A 16,835-nucleotide genomic window follows, 5' to 3' on the forward strand; every position below is an offset into this window, starting at 1 on the left:
ATGAGTTTTTAATAAACATTGATAAGGTATCTAAAAAATTGGTATCAACTTCTAAACAATTAATATGAATTACATATTTTCATAAAGATACTTATAAATTAAAATAGTCAAATGTAATTAATCATTAGTATATAATAATTTATTATAGATTAAAAATCTTAATAAAAAAAATCTTTATAAAATAAAATAGGTGCTTGTGTATAGAAACGTTACCAGAAACATGCTTGATGCTCGTATATAATGCAATAGAAACATGTTTTTTCGTAGGATATTACACATTTCTCAAGTAATTGGGAGGTGTTTCTTAGACATTCAATACTTTTGATTATAGTTTATAGGGCAAGTTTTGTATCAACTACCAATGCAGCAACTATGGTAACAATCATATAAGGCCCTGTTGGAAACTAGGAGCTGGGATAGGAGAATGCATTTGGAAAAAACTTGGTCAAACTACCTTGTGGTGGTCGTTTGGAAACTGATAGCTGGGATGGGTGTTTATGCATTTGGGAGGGGAAGTGAGGTCCTCTCACCTTTTTATTTACACTAAAGAATGAAATCCACAGAGGTGGTAGCTGCCAAATCCAGGATTTGGCAGTTCTCACTTCCTCAAATGTTGCTATCCCAGCTACTGAAATCTGTGAAACTTTTGGTCCGGGCATTTTGAAAATTGCCCAGAAAATAAAATAAGTTGTACGTTGCTATGCTACCGAATGTGAACCTCGTCTCTATATAACCCTAGCTTGTTGCTTGTTTCTTCCCCTTGAGGCTCAAATTCGAGCTATGCTTCTTTCAAGCCCGATGGTGGCCTCCTACGTAGCGATGAGGAATAGGTTCTCCCTCGATTGGAAGGGAGGCGTGCGGCTCTTATCCGCCCGATCGTCTCCTCACGAATCGGGAAGACACGTCTGGCAATATCGTCTTCCCAGACCATTGGCGTCTAGGGCGAAAGCTTCCGCCTGGAAAGGAGGAGGAGAAGGAGGAAGAGGCGTGGAAGAAGAAGAAGAGGAGGAAGAGCGGGGACTGCCGGAGGTGCTTCGGAAGGGTTGTCTGCCTGAGCATGTGGCGATCATCATGGACGGAAACTCGAGGTGGGCAGGGGAGAGGGGATTGCCCATGGCCGCAGGCCACGAGGCTGGAGTCAGGGCGCTCAGGGAGGTGCTCAGACTCTCCTGTGCCTGGGGAATCCGTGTCCTCACCGTCTTCGCCTTCTCTCTCGACAACTGGAGCAGGCCCAAAGTGAGTCAGCTCTGCCCCTCCCCCTCCTCCTCTTCACCCACTCTTCTGCTCTACAACCCAATTGCAGTCAACACACCAATTTCTGTGTATTCTAGGAGCTTTCTGATCGATTGTTCGTGCGTTTGTATGTTCTTACCAGAGACTAAAAGGACTTGATTTCACGTGACATCTGTCCCACCAATTTGAGCTGACATATGCGTTCGAGTACTTGCCGAGTCTAACATAAATTCGCTTATGTTTACTCAACCAAACTTGAACAAACCCGTGTCAAGGCCTTCTAAATCAAGCAAAATCCCATACCAAATCTTAATCGGTCAATTTTAAGTCTTTTTTTTTTATATATATATTGCCACACTCAAGCCTGATGCATCATGCAGTGGCCTGCATCGTTTAGTCTCAGTCAGTTGGGTGTTCTTTTATAGATTCATGCTGCTCAACCAGGCCTTGATAGACACAATCAATTGACTCTAGGATTGAATCACGAGCCTGCCTCTGTTCCTAACCAAAGACATACCATGTTTCTGAGGTTGCATTATGCGTGTGTGTGTGTGGACATTTGTCCTTTTCTTTTTTGAATCCTTTTATCATGATGATGGTGATTCATTTGATATGCTCTTGATCTTTAGGTGGAGGTCAACATTTTAGTGAGATTATTTGAAAGCGTACTCAGGAATGAGCTTGATACCTTTAAAAGGTATGCTTATGCTGACCCCTTATATTCATTGAATGGGTTATGCAGTAAGGTTTCTGTAACTACCCTATTGTAGTTTTGGGCACTTTTTGTGGCCTATGATTTTATGTTTTAACCTTCGAAATTTTTATGTGAATACGTACATGCAGAAAAAAACCACCAACATGATCTTCGTAACATCAGTATGAATACATAATTTTCCTAGTTCCCACTGTTAAACATGTCCAGATTGATTCAATTAAAAACCACTAACACGATCTTAGTAACATCATCATGAATAAGTAGTGTTCCTAGTATCCACTGTTAAGATGTCTAGGATTGACTCAATGAAAAACCACTAACATGTGTTAGTAACAACAACATGCACAATTAAATTTCCCTGTTCCCACTGTTTAACAGGGCTAAGATTGATTCAATGAAAGGCCAAGAACAAGTTCTTAGCCACATCAACATGAATAAGTAGTGCCCCCCGGTTCCCACTGTTAAGATTGATTCAGTGAATTTTCAAAAACATATTTTAGTGCATTTTCAATGCCTTTCATATGTTTCCATGGTGAATTCATAATTTATTGGGGAGGGCGGAGTTCATTGATGTGGTTTTGTGATGTAATAACTGGAAGTTTTCTGCCAAAAGCTTGTATATCCTGCAAGTTTCTGGATAGATGCAAGAATCATGGGATGTTGGATCAGGTTGTTTCATCATGGGAGGTCTTTGAAAACAATCAGTTATATTGGATCATGCAAGAGTTTCATAAAAGATGCGTGGTTCAGAGAGCAAACAGTAGACACTACTTCCTTGCACATGTTTCATATTGTTCATGTTGATGACTGCTAAAAAGTTGGGGAACTTGCTAGAGGGGTTGTAATGTGGATAGTTTGGTTTTATCCTTGCAAGCGGAAGAAGGGAATTGATGCATGAAAATGGTGGAGGAAATGCAGATCAATTTGTGCAACCAGCTATATTACAAAGGGTTGAATAAGATAGCTGGATGGTTAGGTCTCACTATCATCACTGAGGGGTCCCTCAACTTGCTTAGAAAATGAAAAAAGAAGTCATAACGCATATCTTGTGAGGCCTATACCTATCCAAGAGTGAGATATTCAGAGATTCAATTTACTTATGTAAAGCCTGTACTTACCAAAAGAAAGGAAGGAACTGACCTAAGCATTACTATTAGCTAGGGAAGGCGATATTCATGTTGGCCCTATGGTCTGTTCTGGCTCTAGGGCTGGGCAACAGCCTTTCCTAGTCAGGCCTTACCTGATTTTTTGGATGGTTTACAAACAAATTGACCTATTGAGGCTATTTTGCTCTTTCAAGCAGTTCACTCTGTGAAGAAATTAGCTGATCCAGATCCAACTATCGTTAGGTTGGATAAGATTACAAAATGTCCAGATTCAGCCCTATCTGATCCAAATGCTGAAGAAGACTCTAGAAGGAAGTTGTGTAATGTGGTTAAAGACAATAGAGATAAAAAAAAGTTTTAAGTTGTAGGGAAAATCAGTTAGAAAATCTGAACTCTTGTAAACCTGTTGGGTGCAAATAAGTTTCATCCAAGGTTGTAAGTATCGTATCGTAACCCGTATCGGTCGGCCGCAAAGTAAGATACATATTGTATCATAAAAAATCATAAATTTCACTAAAAAATTCTTTAAAAATCTTATAATACAAGAACATAATTTATTTATGTAATAAGATTAACTAAATCTTAAACATTAAAGAACCATGCATTTGGTTGTGCATCCATCATGCATTTAATCACCACAAATACAATCGATTAAGACAAAATAATGATACATTCAAAAGCCAAAATGTTTTCATAAGTCATTGCAAAAGTTAAAGCTACATTTTTTAGTTACAGAATGTCATGTCAAAGGGTAAGACATAAAGCTAGAGTTCAAAAACATATAATAAACGTCATCTTCAGTGTTAAACTTCAACTCAATGATTTCCTTCGTCTATTGCATTGTTCAATGACTTGAGATGATGATGAATCATTTTCATCTTCTGAATTAGGGATCACCTATGAAAATTTCTCTTCCGCAAATGCTGCACGTACTCGTTTCTTTCTTTTATCATATTCTATAAGATTAGTAAGAAGCTCAACATGAATATCAATAGGAATGCGATTTGTACATAATTTCACTATGGAGTTTCTGTGCCCCACAACATGACATTTAAATCTATATAATCCCCCATGCATTATAAAACCATAAAAGTTACACTTCTCCAAATCAACTGGTGTACAATATTTCAATGTAGGATCCTTCGAGAGGCATCCTCCAAGACCTCCACCCTCCATCGACCTCCTAAAGCACATATTACTAAATCTAATCACCACAAAGATGTAAAACAATGTTCAATAGTACACTTAGGGACAATTTTTGAGTCCTAAGGGCACACAAAATGAGATTAAGGGTAAAAAAAACTAAAAGTAAAGTAATATCTTTTACAACCTTAAAAAAAGAATGGAGCTTACCCTACTTCAACTTCAATCATACACAAATGAAACAAAAAACAATGATTTTTTACCTTATCTCACTTTCTTGAGTGAAAATTGGGTGAAAATGCACTCTTACTTGAGAAAACTGCAAAAGTCCTCGCCCTTGCACAGGGATCGACCCCCAAATCACACTCACGACTGCTAGGGTGCATGAATACCCCTTTAATGATCTCTACACAAATGAGGGAGTCTGCCCTCAGGCGGTATTTAAAATCCAAAAAGAACAAATTATGATTCAGTCATTTTTAAAGTGCGCTGACACTGTATCGTACAATACGTTGTGTATCATACGATACAGGACCCTATCATACAATACTGATAAGATACACACTCGTATTGCGATACGAGTGTGTATCATATCGTTTTTCTAAAAAGTAACGATACGAACAACATTGGTTTCATCTCCTATTTCTTCTCCTAATGTTGTAAAATATGTCAGCAATTATAAAAGGGGTGTAACTCTATGTCTTGAGATAGATAGATAGAAGATTCATGGTTATGTGGGTTTCTTTTCCAACTTATTTTGGTATTAGAGCCTAGGCTCTAATCTTGTTCTTTTGTGTTCATTCCTTATTGGTCATGGCTTTCGGCAATGCAAACCCATCATCTTCCTTGTCAAATGTTGCTGCTCTTGTTTCCAATCCTGTTGTGTAGTGGAACACATTCTCAAGCCTAGTTTCGATCAAGTTGGATCAAAACAGCTACTTACTATGGTGGTCGCAGATCAAATCGATGATGTACTCGCAAGATCTCATCAAGTATGTTGATGGAATGCATCCTACACCCAATCAATATGACAAAGATGGTGATCATTCAAGCTTGAATCTAGAATACCTAGTGTGGAAGAGAGCAGACCAGTTGGTATTGAGTTGGATAAAAGCAATGGTGACTGAATCTCTGGGACATATTATTCATATTCCAATAACTTGTGATGAGTGGTTAGCATGGGAAAAACATATGCATCTCAGTCAAGATTGAGGATTTTATTGATGAAGGATCTGCAAGATGTTTGCAAACAAGACAACACAATAATAGAATACTTGAATCACATGAAATTCTTGGCTGATTCCCCATGTTCTGCAAACAAGCCGGTGTTTGATAAAGATTTTGATCACCATACTCTCAATAGGCTAAATATTGAGTATGAAAGTTTTGTTACAATAGTATCTACATTTAAAGCGTTGTCTTCCTTCGTAGAAATTTATGATCTCCTTCTAAACCAAGAGAAGAGATTGGAGATAATAAATCGTAAACCCCCAGTCATATAGAAACATGTCTACTGCTTTCTTCTCTTAGGGAGGCAGGGGATGTGAGAATAATTTCAAAGGAAGGGGGTGTGATAGGAACACTGGTGGATTTACTAATAGTTTTTCCAAATAATTTTCAAAATTTTAAGGGCGGCGAATCTTCTCGATCAAACTTTAAAGATGGGCATAATCAAAATGAAAACTTGGTTATATGTTAGTTTTGTGGTCGCAAAAACCATACCGCTTGCCAACGCTTTGAGATCCCCAAGGCGTTTGCGACTATGACTCTTAATTATGCTCAAGACTTAAATTGGTACCTAGATACAGGGGCCACCCACCATATGACAGCAAGTGACCGGGGCGTGACAGACGAATCGGAGTAGCAAGGATCAGAATCGATTATGGTTGGGAATTGAGCAATGCGGTCGATCTCCAATACTAGTAATATCACTCTTAAGGCTGATCATGGATCTTTTGTTTCAAGAGATGTCTTGCATGTTCCTATGATAAATAAAAATTTATTTTCAGTTGCAAAGTTTGCTCAAGATATTAGGTGTTTTTTTGAATTCCATCCTAACAAAGTTTAATGTTAAGGAGTAGTAGAGCAGAATCACGTTGCAAAGGGCAATGAGTATAGGCGACTTTTACCTATAGTCTGTGCCTTCGGTGATTGATATTCAACATTCAACAGAGGTAAATCTTGCATAAGCTTAAAGTGACACAAGCTCTGAAACATGGCACTGTCGATTAGGCCGTCCAAGTCTTAAAGTCTTTGACTACCCAAGGAAAAATAAGTTGCATATAGTTGATGATAGACTATTTTCTATTTTTTTCTCTAGTTGTGTTCTTGGTAAAATGCATAGACTGCCTTTCGTGACTTCTCAATCGATTACAAGTTGCTTATTGGAAGTTATTCTTGTGGATCTATGGGGGCCAACCCTGCTTCTATCTCGAGAAGCATATAAGTACTATTTACTTATTGTTGATGATTTTTCATGATTTTCGTGTGTTTTTCCTTTGGTCAAGAAATTTGATACACTTCAGTATTTTGAAAACTTCAAAAATATTGTGGAAAAACAACTTGGGTATTCGATTAGGGTTTTTTTATGACGATGGTGGTGAAGAGTTTGTAAACTCTAACTTCTCTGTGTTCCTCAATTGCATGGCATAAGACAATTGATAACTTTCCCTTGCACACCTTAACAAAGCGGTGTGGTCGAGCACAAGCATCGCCATGTAGTAGGGATGGTTTAAGTATGATGAAGAATCGAGTTTTCCTGATATTGGGCAAAAAAAAAATTGTTAAAGGCTCCAAGCCCCCCCCCCCCCCCCCCCCCCCCCCGATACTGGAAAGCAAGCTTCCCCATAAATTGAAAGCACCCTTCCCATTTAAAAAGTTTGTTTCCCAGCATTTCGGAAGCGACGCGTTTGGTAACCCTGGTTTTACCATTTGGTGGCTAGATCTATGCAAACAAGAGTGTGTACCATGATATGGTATCATGGTACAAAACCGCCATATATACATATATATAAATATCGAATCAAACCTGTATATAATATTTGCCGTTTTTTTTGTTACTCTGTTTTTTGTCTGTCTTTTTTAAGGCAGAGGTCATTAATGATTTTTTGACATTTCAAGTATTGTCTTGGATTGCTTAAATTGTTGAAAAGACTAATGGTGCACAAAATTGCATGAGATTGGAATACAAAATAAAGCAAGTTGTGATTGTGACAAATTTGATAGTAGAAAAATTGTCTCGTGCAGTTCCTTCTATCTTAGATAGATTTATAATACCTTTTCCTTTTCATAGATTGCTCTCTTTTCCTTTAATTAAACTAAAATTTGAAAACATCTTGATCAAGCAGATGGGCACCCACCTTATGTGTGTCAATATTGCTCCTTTTTATTGTCCACCCAGGATTTCCTATCTGTTAGTTTTCTTTTGCCTATGCTTTCTTTCTTACCTTATGCTAGTTTCAATCTTCTCGAGAATGCACCTCCATTTGTCATGTTGGAGAAAGAAAAAACCTTCAGATGTTTGCTATATTGGCTGTAAGTGTCAACATGATATTTTGATTGAGTTGCATCCTTGGACTGGGAACTCTTGGTGATCCTTTGTGTTCTCTTTGTTTTGCTTGTGGTTGAGTTTCTTTGACCTACCAAGAATGATTGTCAGCTAATTTTCAAAGAGCAACACTTTTCAGATTGGTGGGGGGGTCGTGGTTCTCTAATTGTCGGGGTGAATGGGTCCTTCACTTTCCTTCATGGACACACACCCCAAGGTTATTTACTGGCTGTGCATGTCTGATTTCTCTGGAGATACGAGACTCTGTAGACTGCTTCTTGGCCACTTGGGAATTGGTATCATGTGGTGGCATCAAGCACCATCTGACCAATTTGTTTTGGTCATTGCCATGCCCCTTTGAGGAAACGTTATTTCTATTATTGTGGTTGGTTCAATTTGAGTTTGCATATCCCTGAGAGTACTTATTGAATCCAGTTACTGCTTAGTACAGCGTGCAATTTTCGTGATTTACAGCTGGAAAAATTTTCAAACGAGTGGAAATACAGGATATTGTGATTCCTATGCTTCAAAATGTTATTATTGTCTTGGAAATTCAGGGTTCATCCTATCCAATTTTTCGTATGCTTGGCAGATCATTCTTGATTGTGTATGTAGTATGTACCAGCGGTGGCTGTTTGCTATGTCTTCAATCTTGATGTCCGGGGGCATCCTTGGAATTTATTCCAAGTCTGCTAGATAATTTTGTATGTTGTACGTAAATTAATGCTTAATCGGTTGTACCTGTTTCTCTGGTTTCATTACTGATCATTCATGCATGTTTCAGTTCTTTAGTCTTTTGGTGCAACCGTAAGTATCGTCTGTCATTCCTGGCTGGCTGTTTTATGTAGGGAGCGTGCTGTGCTTGATATGCTGTTGGAGAAATGTACATAGCGTCTGCTATATTACTTTATTTTGTTTGGTTCTTCAACAGAGAAGGGGTTCGGCTATGTGTAGTTGGGGACACGTCCATGCTACCAACCTCCTTGCAAGAATTAGTGACTGAAGTAGTGGAAACTACAAAGGCGAATTTGGGGCTTAAATTGATCGTTGCAGTCAGCTATAGTGGGCGGAATGACATAGTGCAAGCATGCCAGAAGATTGCCTACAGAATACGAGATGGTGAACTCAGACCAGCAGATATCACTGAGTCGGTATTTGAACAAGAGCTTGAGACAAACTGCACAGACGGCTACCCTGATCCAGATTTAGTTATTCGGACTAGTGGAGAGCTGAGGCTCAGCAATTTCTTTCTGTGGCAATTGGCATACTCTGAACTTTTCTTTACGAAAACCTATTGGCCTGATTTTGGGGAGGCTGAATATGCAGAGGCATTGCTTTCATACCAACAACGGCACAGACGATTTGGTAGGCGAGACGAAATATCAGAGAGGCAATTTATCAGTCTAAAGGAAGAACCAAACGGTGTTGTTCAAGAGTTACTTGGATGAGCTACAGAAGATGGCGTTTTTGATGACTTTGATAAGCTGCGGTACGTTTAGGGAAGATTAAATTTTGTTGGTAGAGACGAAGTTCTGAAACACCTAAATATCGGATGATAAGGAATCTCCTGCGGATATGGTCATGGACTGAAGAATACATCCTTTTCTGCATTTTGATACCCAGAGGACTTTGGTTGATTTGATGGAAAGGTGTGCAGTTTGTCAGCACTAGAAGAAGAAAAGATTGCAGCCGGGATATACGTTATGCGGTGATACTGGCGGCAGACCTTCCTTTCCTTGTAAGGCTTTGTCCTACGATTTATATTGTTATTGTACCACCACCCACAAACAGGCAATTGCTGCACTGACTTGGTGCCATGAGGCAGACGACCTTTGGTCAGGGGTTCCATTCACCGGTCAGTATCTAAAACCGAAACTAGTTTGGCCATGACCACGAAGGGGAGATAAAAAAGCGTGGGAGCAAAATGATTAGAGTAGGAGTCTTATCCAAAACCACTGGCGGTAACCCTCAGAAAAAAAACTAAAAAAGACTTGAGAGTCAGAAATTTGTATATAAAACCAAAGGGGGTGAGCTGGTAAGCAATTGTACGGTTTAAACGATCAAACTACCAAAAGACAAAAAGTGAAAAATATTATAGGTGGAGTGTCCCTTGTTTTTAGATATTACAATCATTCATGAGATGGTGGTAAAGGGTTAGCATTTGGCTAAACAATAGTACGGTACTATTGATTAGAAATTATATATATATATATATTAACTAGAATATGAGAACTAAAAATATCGGCATTTTCAACACTTTTTTTGCAAATCCAACCATGTGGATGTGCTTGACATGGTGAATTTGCTAGGAATCAACCATTAGATTAAATATTTTTGATGAAAAAAATGTGTTTTTTAAATGTTTGAATATTTATAAAGATTATGAGCCATTGATTTTAAAACTTTAAAAAATTATGTTTATGCATCAAACTCGGATGATTTAAGAGTGGGTCCTTATAAAATCCATCATGTAGATTACATCCGTATAAGAGCAAAAAACAAAAAATTCATAAAAATCATAGTTCACATTAGTTCTCATATTGTAGTGATTTTATATTCCAATCAACATCAGTCTGGTTAGGCTCAAGAGAAAAGAACAAAAACTTCATAAAAATCATAGTTCACATTAGTTCTCATATTTTCGATTCTCATATTGTAGTGATTCTATATAGAATCACTAGAATATGAGAACTGCGATTTTCATGATTTTTTTGTTCTTTTCTTTTGAGCCTAACAGTTGGGATGTAATCTACATCCTTGGTTTTATAAGGACTCACTCTTGAATCATCCAATTTTGATGCATGAACCAATGACTCGTAATCTTCATAAATATTCAATCATTCAAAAACCACATCCACATTGTTCTCCATGCCAAGCACATCCACATTGTTCAATTTGCAAAAAAAAGTGTTGGAAATGCCCACATTTCTAGCTCTTATATTCTAGTGACTATATATATTGCACTGGCTGTCCATCACAGGGCGTGATGGATATAAAAAACAAATACAAAAAAAAGACAAAAATGTGAGCAGCAAATTTTTAGTGTCGCTAAAGGTTTCAGAAAATGAGGTTTTAGTGGCAGTAAAAAAACTGTCACTAAAGACCTTAGCGGATGTGATTTACAAGGTTTGTTTGGCAGAAAATAAATTTTAAATAATGTGATGTAATTTTTAACGGCTTTAAAATCCAATGGCCAAAGATTTTTCAAAATTTTATGATGAAAAATTTCATATTTTTACATAAAAAAGAAAAGAACCAAGGTTTAACCTTAATAAACAAACCATCTTGAATACATCTATGTGGTAAGATTGAGTTGATGCAGTTTGAACATATGATCTTCAAATCAATGGTTTGGCACTTTTTTTAATATCAAAATATAAAGCATAGTTTTAGTACCTAATATAAACCCGGTGGTGGTAAATTCGCATATATCTGATGCAGAGGCCAAATGGCAGCCCCAACCAACCCACTCCGGGTATTGGGGGGCATTTTTCATTTCCCACTGTGGTTCATCCTTAGTGTAACCAATACATGCATTGTGTATGTATCGGATTCCTTGGAAACGCTCGAGAGATGATCGGCTCCAAAACATAGGAACCCCCTTCCTCACTTTTCTCTTTCGAATAAAAGAAATAAAAAAAAATTAAAAAAGCGGTGACAAAGTTTCTGTCTTATATATGCGATGAAGGGGGGAAGGGCCAAGTGGGCCCATCTGCCTGTATCCATTTCTCCATATCTTGGTTGGGGGGGGGGGGGGTATATATTTTTAGTCCCTATATCAATAATGGCTCCGTAGTGGGTATCATATTCCTGCCCTCCTACCCTACCAATTACGCAAATGACTTATTTATCCCTATCCCTGTCCTTCAGAGTCATGAAATGACGAACTTATCCTTTATTAACGTGAATGCCTGACTGATGATGGATATTGGCCCGTCCTGGGCTTGGCTTCCTCTTTTTACTTATTTTCCCTTACTTTGTTTTGTTTGTGTTTTTCTTAGATATATATATATATATATATATATATATATATATATATATATATTTTTTTTTTTTTTTGAGACATTCTGTTTTCCTAGGTTTATGATTGGGTTTTTTTACTTGGAAAACCTGTTTATTTGACTGTTTTTAATCTGTCCACCTGCTGCGTCATTGACGAACGAATGAATTAATAATGATTATGATGCCTACTTTGTGCCTGTAATACTGTTTGGACAAAGGGTTTTGGTTTAATTAATATTCCACATAGAGAGAAAAGGTATCACCAACTGATTTTTGTCGTATGATAAGAATACAAAGCGAATGAGGACAGGCCAAGAAAATTATGATCGGATGCGGTAGTCAACAGGGATTAGGGACTCTTTCTTCTCTTCTGCAATCGGGTATCGTGTGAGGTAATATCCGAAAATATTAAATGATTCACAAGTACGGTACAAATAAGTTACCAAAAGACCCCATCATTCAACACTAAAGATAAACTTGTTGGATTAAAAAAATAGCCACTATCATCAAAAGAAGTGGGTGGGGGATGGGGGAGATAATAAGGATATCTAATGGATGGGGGAGAGAGGCAGGGATACCTAAGTTGTTTCCTAAAATCTAAGGCTCCCCCGGGAGTGTAGCACGATTCTTAAATTAATGTGATCGTTAATTTGTTTATTAATTAATAGGGTAAATGTTTGTTTGAGAAAGGGAGGTGCTGCATTCCTGATTTTGGCAGGAAAGAAAGAAAATAAAAGAAATTTCTTATGAACGGCCGAGTCACAATAACAAGGTAAATAAGAACCAAACAAGAGGTGCGGTTGGGGGGTGGTTGGCACGTAAATAAGAACATAAGCGTGAGTTGAAAGCCAAGCATGCATAGATGCTTATCCAGTTTTCGTGATTAAAGTAAATGGGAGAGAGAGAGAGAGAGAGAGAGAGAGAGAGAGGAAACAACAAAACCCAAACCTAAATCCAAAGTATTGCGCTGATGTGATGTGATGTGATGTGAGGAGACGAGAGAGAGAGAGACTCTCGCTCGCTTGATCGACAGGGAGGACATTCGGGTTTGCAGTGTGCGCTGTACATCGTGCACCGCTCCACGCGGTCCTGTGTGGCCCGTCCGTTTTAATACGTTCTACGCACGAAGTGAGAGAAAGAGAGAAGAGAGAAATGCAGACGCAGGGATGGGGCGGGGTGTGATGATCACGGGGTGCGGAGGAGGAGGGTCTTGGACATTCGTTTGAGAACATATTAAAATCTGGGATTTGTTGTTGTTGTTGTTGTTGAGAGAGAGAGAGAGAGAGGTGGACGGCGGCCATGCGCAAATCCTTCAAGGATTCCCTCAAGGCTCTCGAAGCGGACATCCACCACGCCAATACTCTGTAAGATCACCACACCAACACCTGCTTCTCTCCTCCGCTCAATTTCCCTCTCTCTACTCCTTTTCTCTTTGTATCGTTCAGCTATTTCGATGGCAGCTTCTTCTTTTCTGCAAAACCCTTGCCTAGCATTATGTTGGTAGTCACGTGAATCCCGGATTTATAGGAAATATTCTAATTTCATGAGGTGAGACCCTTGAATTTGCTAGTGATTCGCCTGATTCTTCTTTTAACCCTTTGAGTTTGCCCACCACTGTGACGATTTTTCTGCTGGCTCCATATCTTTTGTGTACGATGCGACCTGGCTGGCTATGGCAGTTTAATTGGCTATATCAAGTACATATTTTGCCAGTTCATCTGGTGCACTAACCGTTTCCTCTTTCGTGTACCAGAGGGTTAGGGTTGGGTTTCGATCTTTATGGCTTCTGCTCTCATGGTTTTCCTCTTTTTCTTAGCGTCCCCACTCCATGTATTTGCCCTAATTGGTTTCTTATGCCATTAGTGTCCCTCGTTTGTTTGCTTCAGGACGTGGTGGTCTGCTTGTAGATGATCGTGTCCTTAGTGTGTCTAAGCATTTGCTCTGCTTGGGCTGAGCTTCATATTGAATAGTTGTCTGATTTGTTAAAAAGCCGCATTTTGATTAAACATAGTCCTTTGCAATTTGAAGAGCGCTATCTTTAGAAATTCTTGTCAGATGTTACAAGTGTGTGTGTTCTAACTGAGGCATTTAATGGGGAGACAGGGCGTCGGATTATCCAAGGGAATATGATGGGGCATCCCTTCAGATGAGATTATCATACAGTCCAGCAGCTCACTTGTTTCTTTTCCTAGTGCAATGGACTGATTGCAGCCTCGCTGGTGCTCTGGGGTTGATCAGAATCCTGATTTACAAGGTGAGACATGGTACTCGAGTGCATGCACTTTCTTCCCTTTTTCCTTATTTTAATTTTGTTATAGATAAATCATAGTTCAAGCCAATTTCCCCTAGTTTCCTTTTTTCCCTGTTTGCTTGGCTATACAAGCTGCAGCTTCTCCCATACTCTTTATGTTATACAACTCATCTTTCTCGTATTTGTTAATTGGTGGTGCCTTTCAGGTCTATGTAGATGGAAAAACTACAATGTCCCTACATGAAAGAAAAGCCAGCATAAGAGAATTTTATGGTGAGGCACCTCGTGGAGTGAATTCTGCATGTGTGTTGTGTGTGTGTTTTCCTTGGTCCCTTAATGCTGTGTGTTCTTCTTTTGGGTTTGTCTCCTACTGTTCTCATTGTTTGGGTTTTAGGCAGTTGACAATCTTACATTGAGGTTTTAAATTGGGCAGCTGTGATATTTCCTTCTTTGTTGCAACTCCAAAGAGGAATCACTGATATAGAAGATCGAAAACAGAGGGAGGCTTGCAGAAAGAAATATAAGAGGAAAGATGAAGAGAGGGGAAAACTTTCCGAACTAGATATTGAGAGGGAGGAAGAATGTGGAATCTGCATGGAGATGAACACTAAAGTTGTTCTGCCAAATTGCAACCATGCTTTGTGCATGAAATGCTATCGAGATTGGTATGGTGAATTTCATTCTACCTTTTTTTGATATTTACATGGAGAAACCACCCACAGGATCAGAGACCTAGCCACGCTGGCTCTGCCTGCCATAGTTACGGTCGCTGTCCTACCAGCATAAAACTCCATGAGTTTACCCCTTGCCTCCAAGGAGTCGCCATGCGTTGGCTTGCAAGAGGTGACGCCCATGGAATTTGAACCTAGTCCGCCTGCCTAGCGGCCTAGGCCCCATCCCACTATGCCAAACCCCTTTGGGGGTGAATTCTATTCTACCTGAGCTTATTTATTTTCTGTTTTTTCTTAAACTCTGATCCTGGAAATTTTGTTGAATTCTTCATGGGATTGAGGATAACAATATAATTAGCTTTTTGCAACACATAACTCTGGTTTCTTGACTGGGTAAAAAACATGCTGTTCTTTGACATCCTTTATTTTCCCAGAAGGAAAAATGTCTGTTCGTCTTTCTTCCTTTCCAATAAACTGCTGCCACCTCTCTCTCTCTCTCTCATGGATGGGCTTGATCATACAAGTATTTGACAGGACTAACAGTATTCTTTTATTGCTGCAGGCGAGCGCGGTCGCAGTCGTGCCCCTTCTGTCGTGATAGTTTAAAGAGAGTAAATTCAGCTGACCTCTGGATATATACCGACGGTCGTGAAGTTGTTGATATGACAGCAATCTCCAGGGAAAACCTGAGAAGGCTATTTATGTATATAGATAAGTTGCCTCTTATAGTTCCAGATTCTGTTTTTGTTTCATATGATTCTCATATCAGGTGATTGTGGGAGTTATTCTGGAACAGTAGCATGTGTTTTCTAGCTTTAATCAAAATTGATTTGGCTCATGCCCTTAGCCCTGGGAATGAGTATTGTGGTCCATGAATTCCGTGGAGGAGCCTTGTTGGAGCTCTCTAATCAAATATGATATGTATAGGGAAGCTGTAGCATGTATAGGATGCATCTCTGTAATTAAAACTGTACATTCGTCTTCTCCAGTTTTTAGAAAGTTTCACTTGATCTTGCAAATTTGCAGTTATATAAAAAAGGTATGGTGATTCATATGCTCTTTGGTGCTCAGTGCTTTTGATTTTTTATGGAGTTTTATGTTGATAGTACAATTGTAATACTATCATGGTGACAAAAGTTTAAAACTCGTTTTTTTTTCTGGCAGTAAAAAACTCACGAGATTTTTTTTTTAATTTCGCATTTTTAGGCAAAATATCGGGAATAAAAAATAAATAAATAATCTAAAAAATAATTTTTATAAGAAAATTATAAATAAAAATATTTAAAAATAAAAACCACACTATTTTTTCACGATAAATAGCTGTTTAAAACATAAATATCACATTTAAGTCGTGATATTTATGTTTTGCCAAAAAAATCACGATATTTTGAGATTCTTGTGAAAAATTATGGTTTTAAATTTTCAAGCAATTTCTCACAATATTGTCGTGAGATTTTCATAAATCGTGCGATATTTGTCACTATGAATACTATGATGCTTATGCATGAAAATCATTTTGGAGTAACATGAGGCTATTGCTGCTTTTTATCGATCTTGTATGGAGGAAGTGAAAATTGTAGAGAGATACCTGATGTGTTCTCTCTATGCTGCCTTGGGTGATAGGCTTTCCTCAATACTTCGGAATGATGTTTTGACAGTGGTTTGGTTTTTCTCCACCATGGTAGTCTTTTTCTCTTGGTGAGAAGGTTCGGTTTGGAAGATCACCACAAGATACGTTGGGGTGCTGGAGCCCTCTGGGTCATGGGCGTATCTTAATGTTCAAGTGGTGATTCTACTTATTCATCTATGGTAACTTTTAACAATGGAGATCTGCCGTAAATGACATTATGGATATTGGTATACATGCTGTTGAGAACAGTAATAGGAGGTAATGCTACGATATGAGAAAAGCATTGCAAACTTTTTCTGAATGGGATTTACTTTATTTATGTGTGCTGCACTGTGTTGTTGTAATTGCTGCCGCACTTCTATTATTTCAGCTTCTTAGTATGTGCTCTGAATCCGTTTAAGATCTGCTAAAATGGACTGAGTATATTATCTGATTAATGTTGTTTGATTGTGGCAGTCATGTGACGGCGCTAGTTTAATGGCAGACAGTTGACAAAGTTTGCCGTAGATCATTGAGGTCTACTGCTCATTCGTGTCT

At 38.5% G+C, this 16,835-nt stretch overlaps 2 protein-coding genes across 4 annotated transcripts; both read left to right on the plus strand.

The window, feature by feature from the left end:
• Window positions 1-770: 770 nt before the first annotated feature.
• Window positions 771-9,628, plus strand: LOC149823135 (cis-prenyltransferase 4, chloroplastic-like). The gene is made up of 3 exons (XM_090018673.1): window positions 771-1,236; window positions 1,863-1,930; window positions 8,676-9,628. Exons 1-3 carry the CDS (start codon window positions 781-783, stop codon window positions 9,190-9,192), a joined length of 1,041 nt encoding a protein of 346 aa, XP_089874799.1. The 5' UTR covers window positions 771-780; the 3' UTR covers window positions 9,193-9,628.
• Window positions 9,465-15,687, plus strand: LOC149823136 (E3 ubiquitin-protein ligase AIRP2-like). Of its 3 annotated transcripts, none has more exons than XM_090018676.1 (5): window positions 9,465-9,482; window positions 13,850-14,000; window positions 14,204-14,270; window positions 14,431-14,662; window positions 15,231-15,687. In XM_090018676.1, exons 2-5 carry the CDS (start codon window positions 13,893-13,895, stop codon window positions 15,439-15,441), a joined length of 618 nt encoding a protein of 205 aa, XP_089874802.1. In that variant the 5' UTR covers window positions 9,465-9,482; window positions 13,850-13,892; the 3' UTR covers window positions 15,442-15,687. The 3 variants fall into 3 exon arrangements, with proteins under 3 accessions (XP_089874802.1, XP_089874800.1, XP_089874801.1); XM_090018674.1 differs by lacking the exon at window positions 9,465-9,482 and adding an exon at window positions 12,791-13,110; XM_090018675.1 differs by lacking the exon at window positions 9,465-9,482 and adding an exon at window positions 12,898-13,110 and having other exon boundaries at window positions 14,467-14,662.
• The last annotated feature ends 1,148 nt before the right edge of the window (window positions 15,688-16,835 follow it).

Source organism: Nuphar pumila, chromosome 10, assembly GCF_984573655.1.
Source record: "Nuphar pumila chromosome 10, dmNupPumi1.hap1.1, whole genome shotgun sequence".
NCBI classification, from domain to species: Eukaryota; Viridiplantae; Streptophyta; class Magnoliopsida; order Nymphaeales; family Nymphaeaceae; genus Nuphar; species Nuphar pumila.

Coding starts and splice junctions, on each gene's coding strand:
- LOC149823135 (XM_090018673.1), top strand. CDS start 781: ATGCTTCTTTCAAGCCCGATGGTGGCCTCCTACGTAGCGATGAGGAAT. Junction 1,237..1,862: donor ACAACTGGAGCAGGCCCAAA/GTGAGTCAGCTC, acceptor CTTGATCTTTAG/GTGGAGGTCAACATTTTAGT. Junction 1,931..8,675: donor GAGCTTGATACCTTTAAAAG/GTATGCTTATGC, acceptor GTTCTTCAACAG/AGAAGGGGTTCGGCTATGTG.
- LOC149823136 (XM_090018674.1), top strand. CDS start 13,046: ATGCGCAAATCCTTCAAGGATTCCCTCAAGGCTCTCGAAGCGGACATC. Junction 13,111..13,849: donor ATCCACCACGCCAATACTCT/GTAAGATCACCA, acceptor ATGGGGAGACAG/GGCGTCGGATTATCCAAGGG. Junction 14,271..14,430: donor CAGCATAAGAGAATTTTATG/GTGAGGCACCTC, acceptor TAAATTGGGCAG/CTGTGATATTTCCTTCTTTG.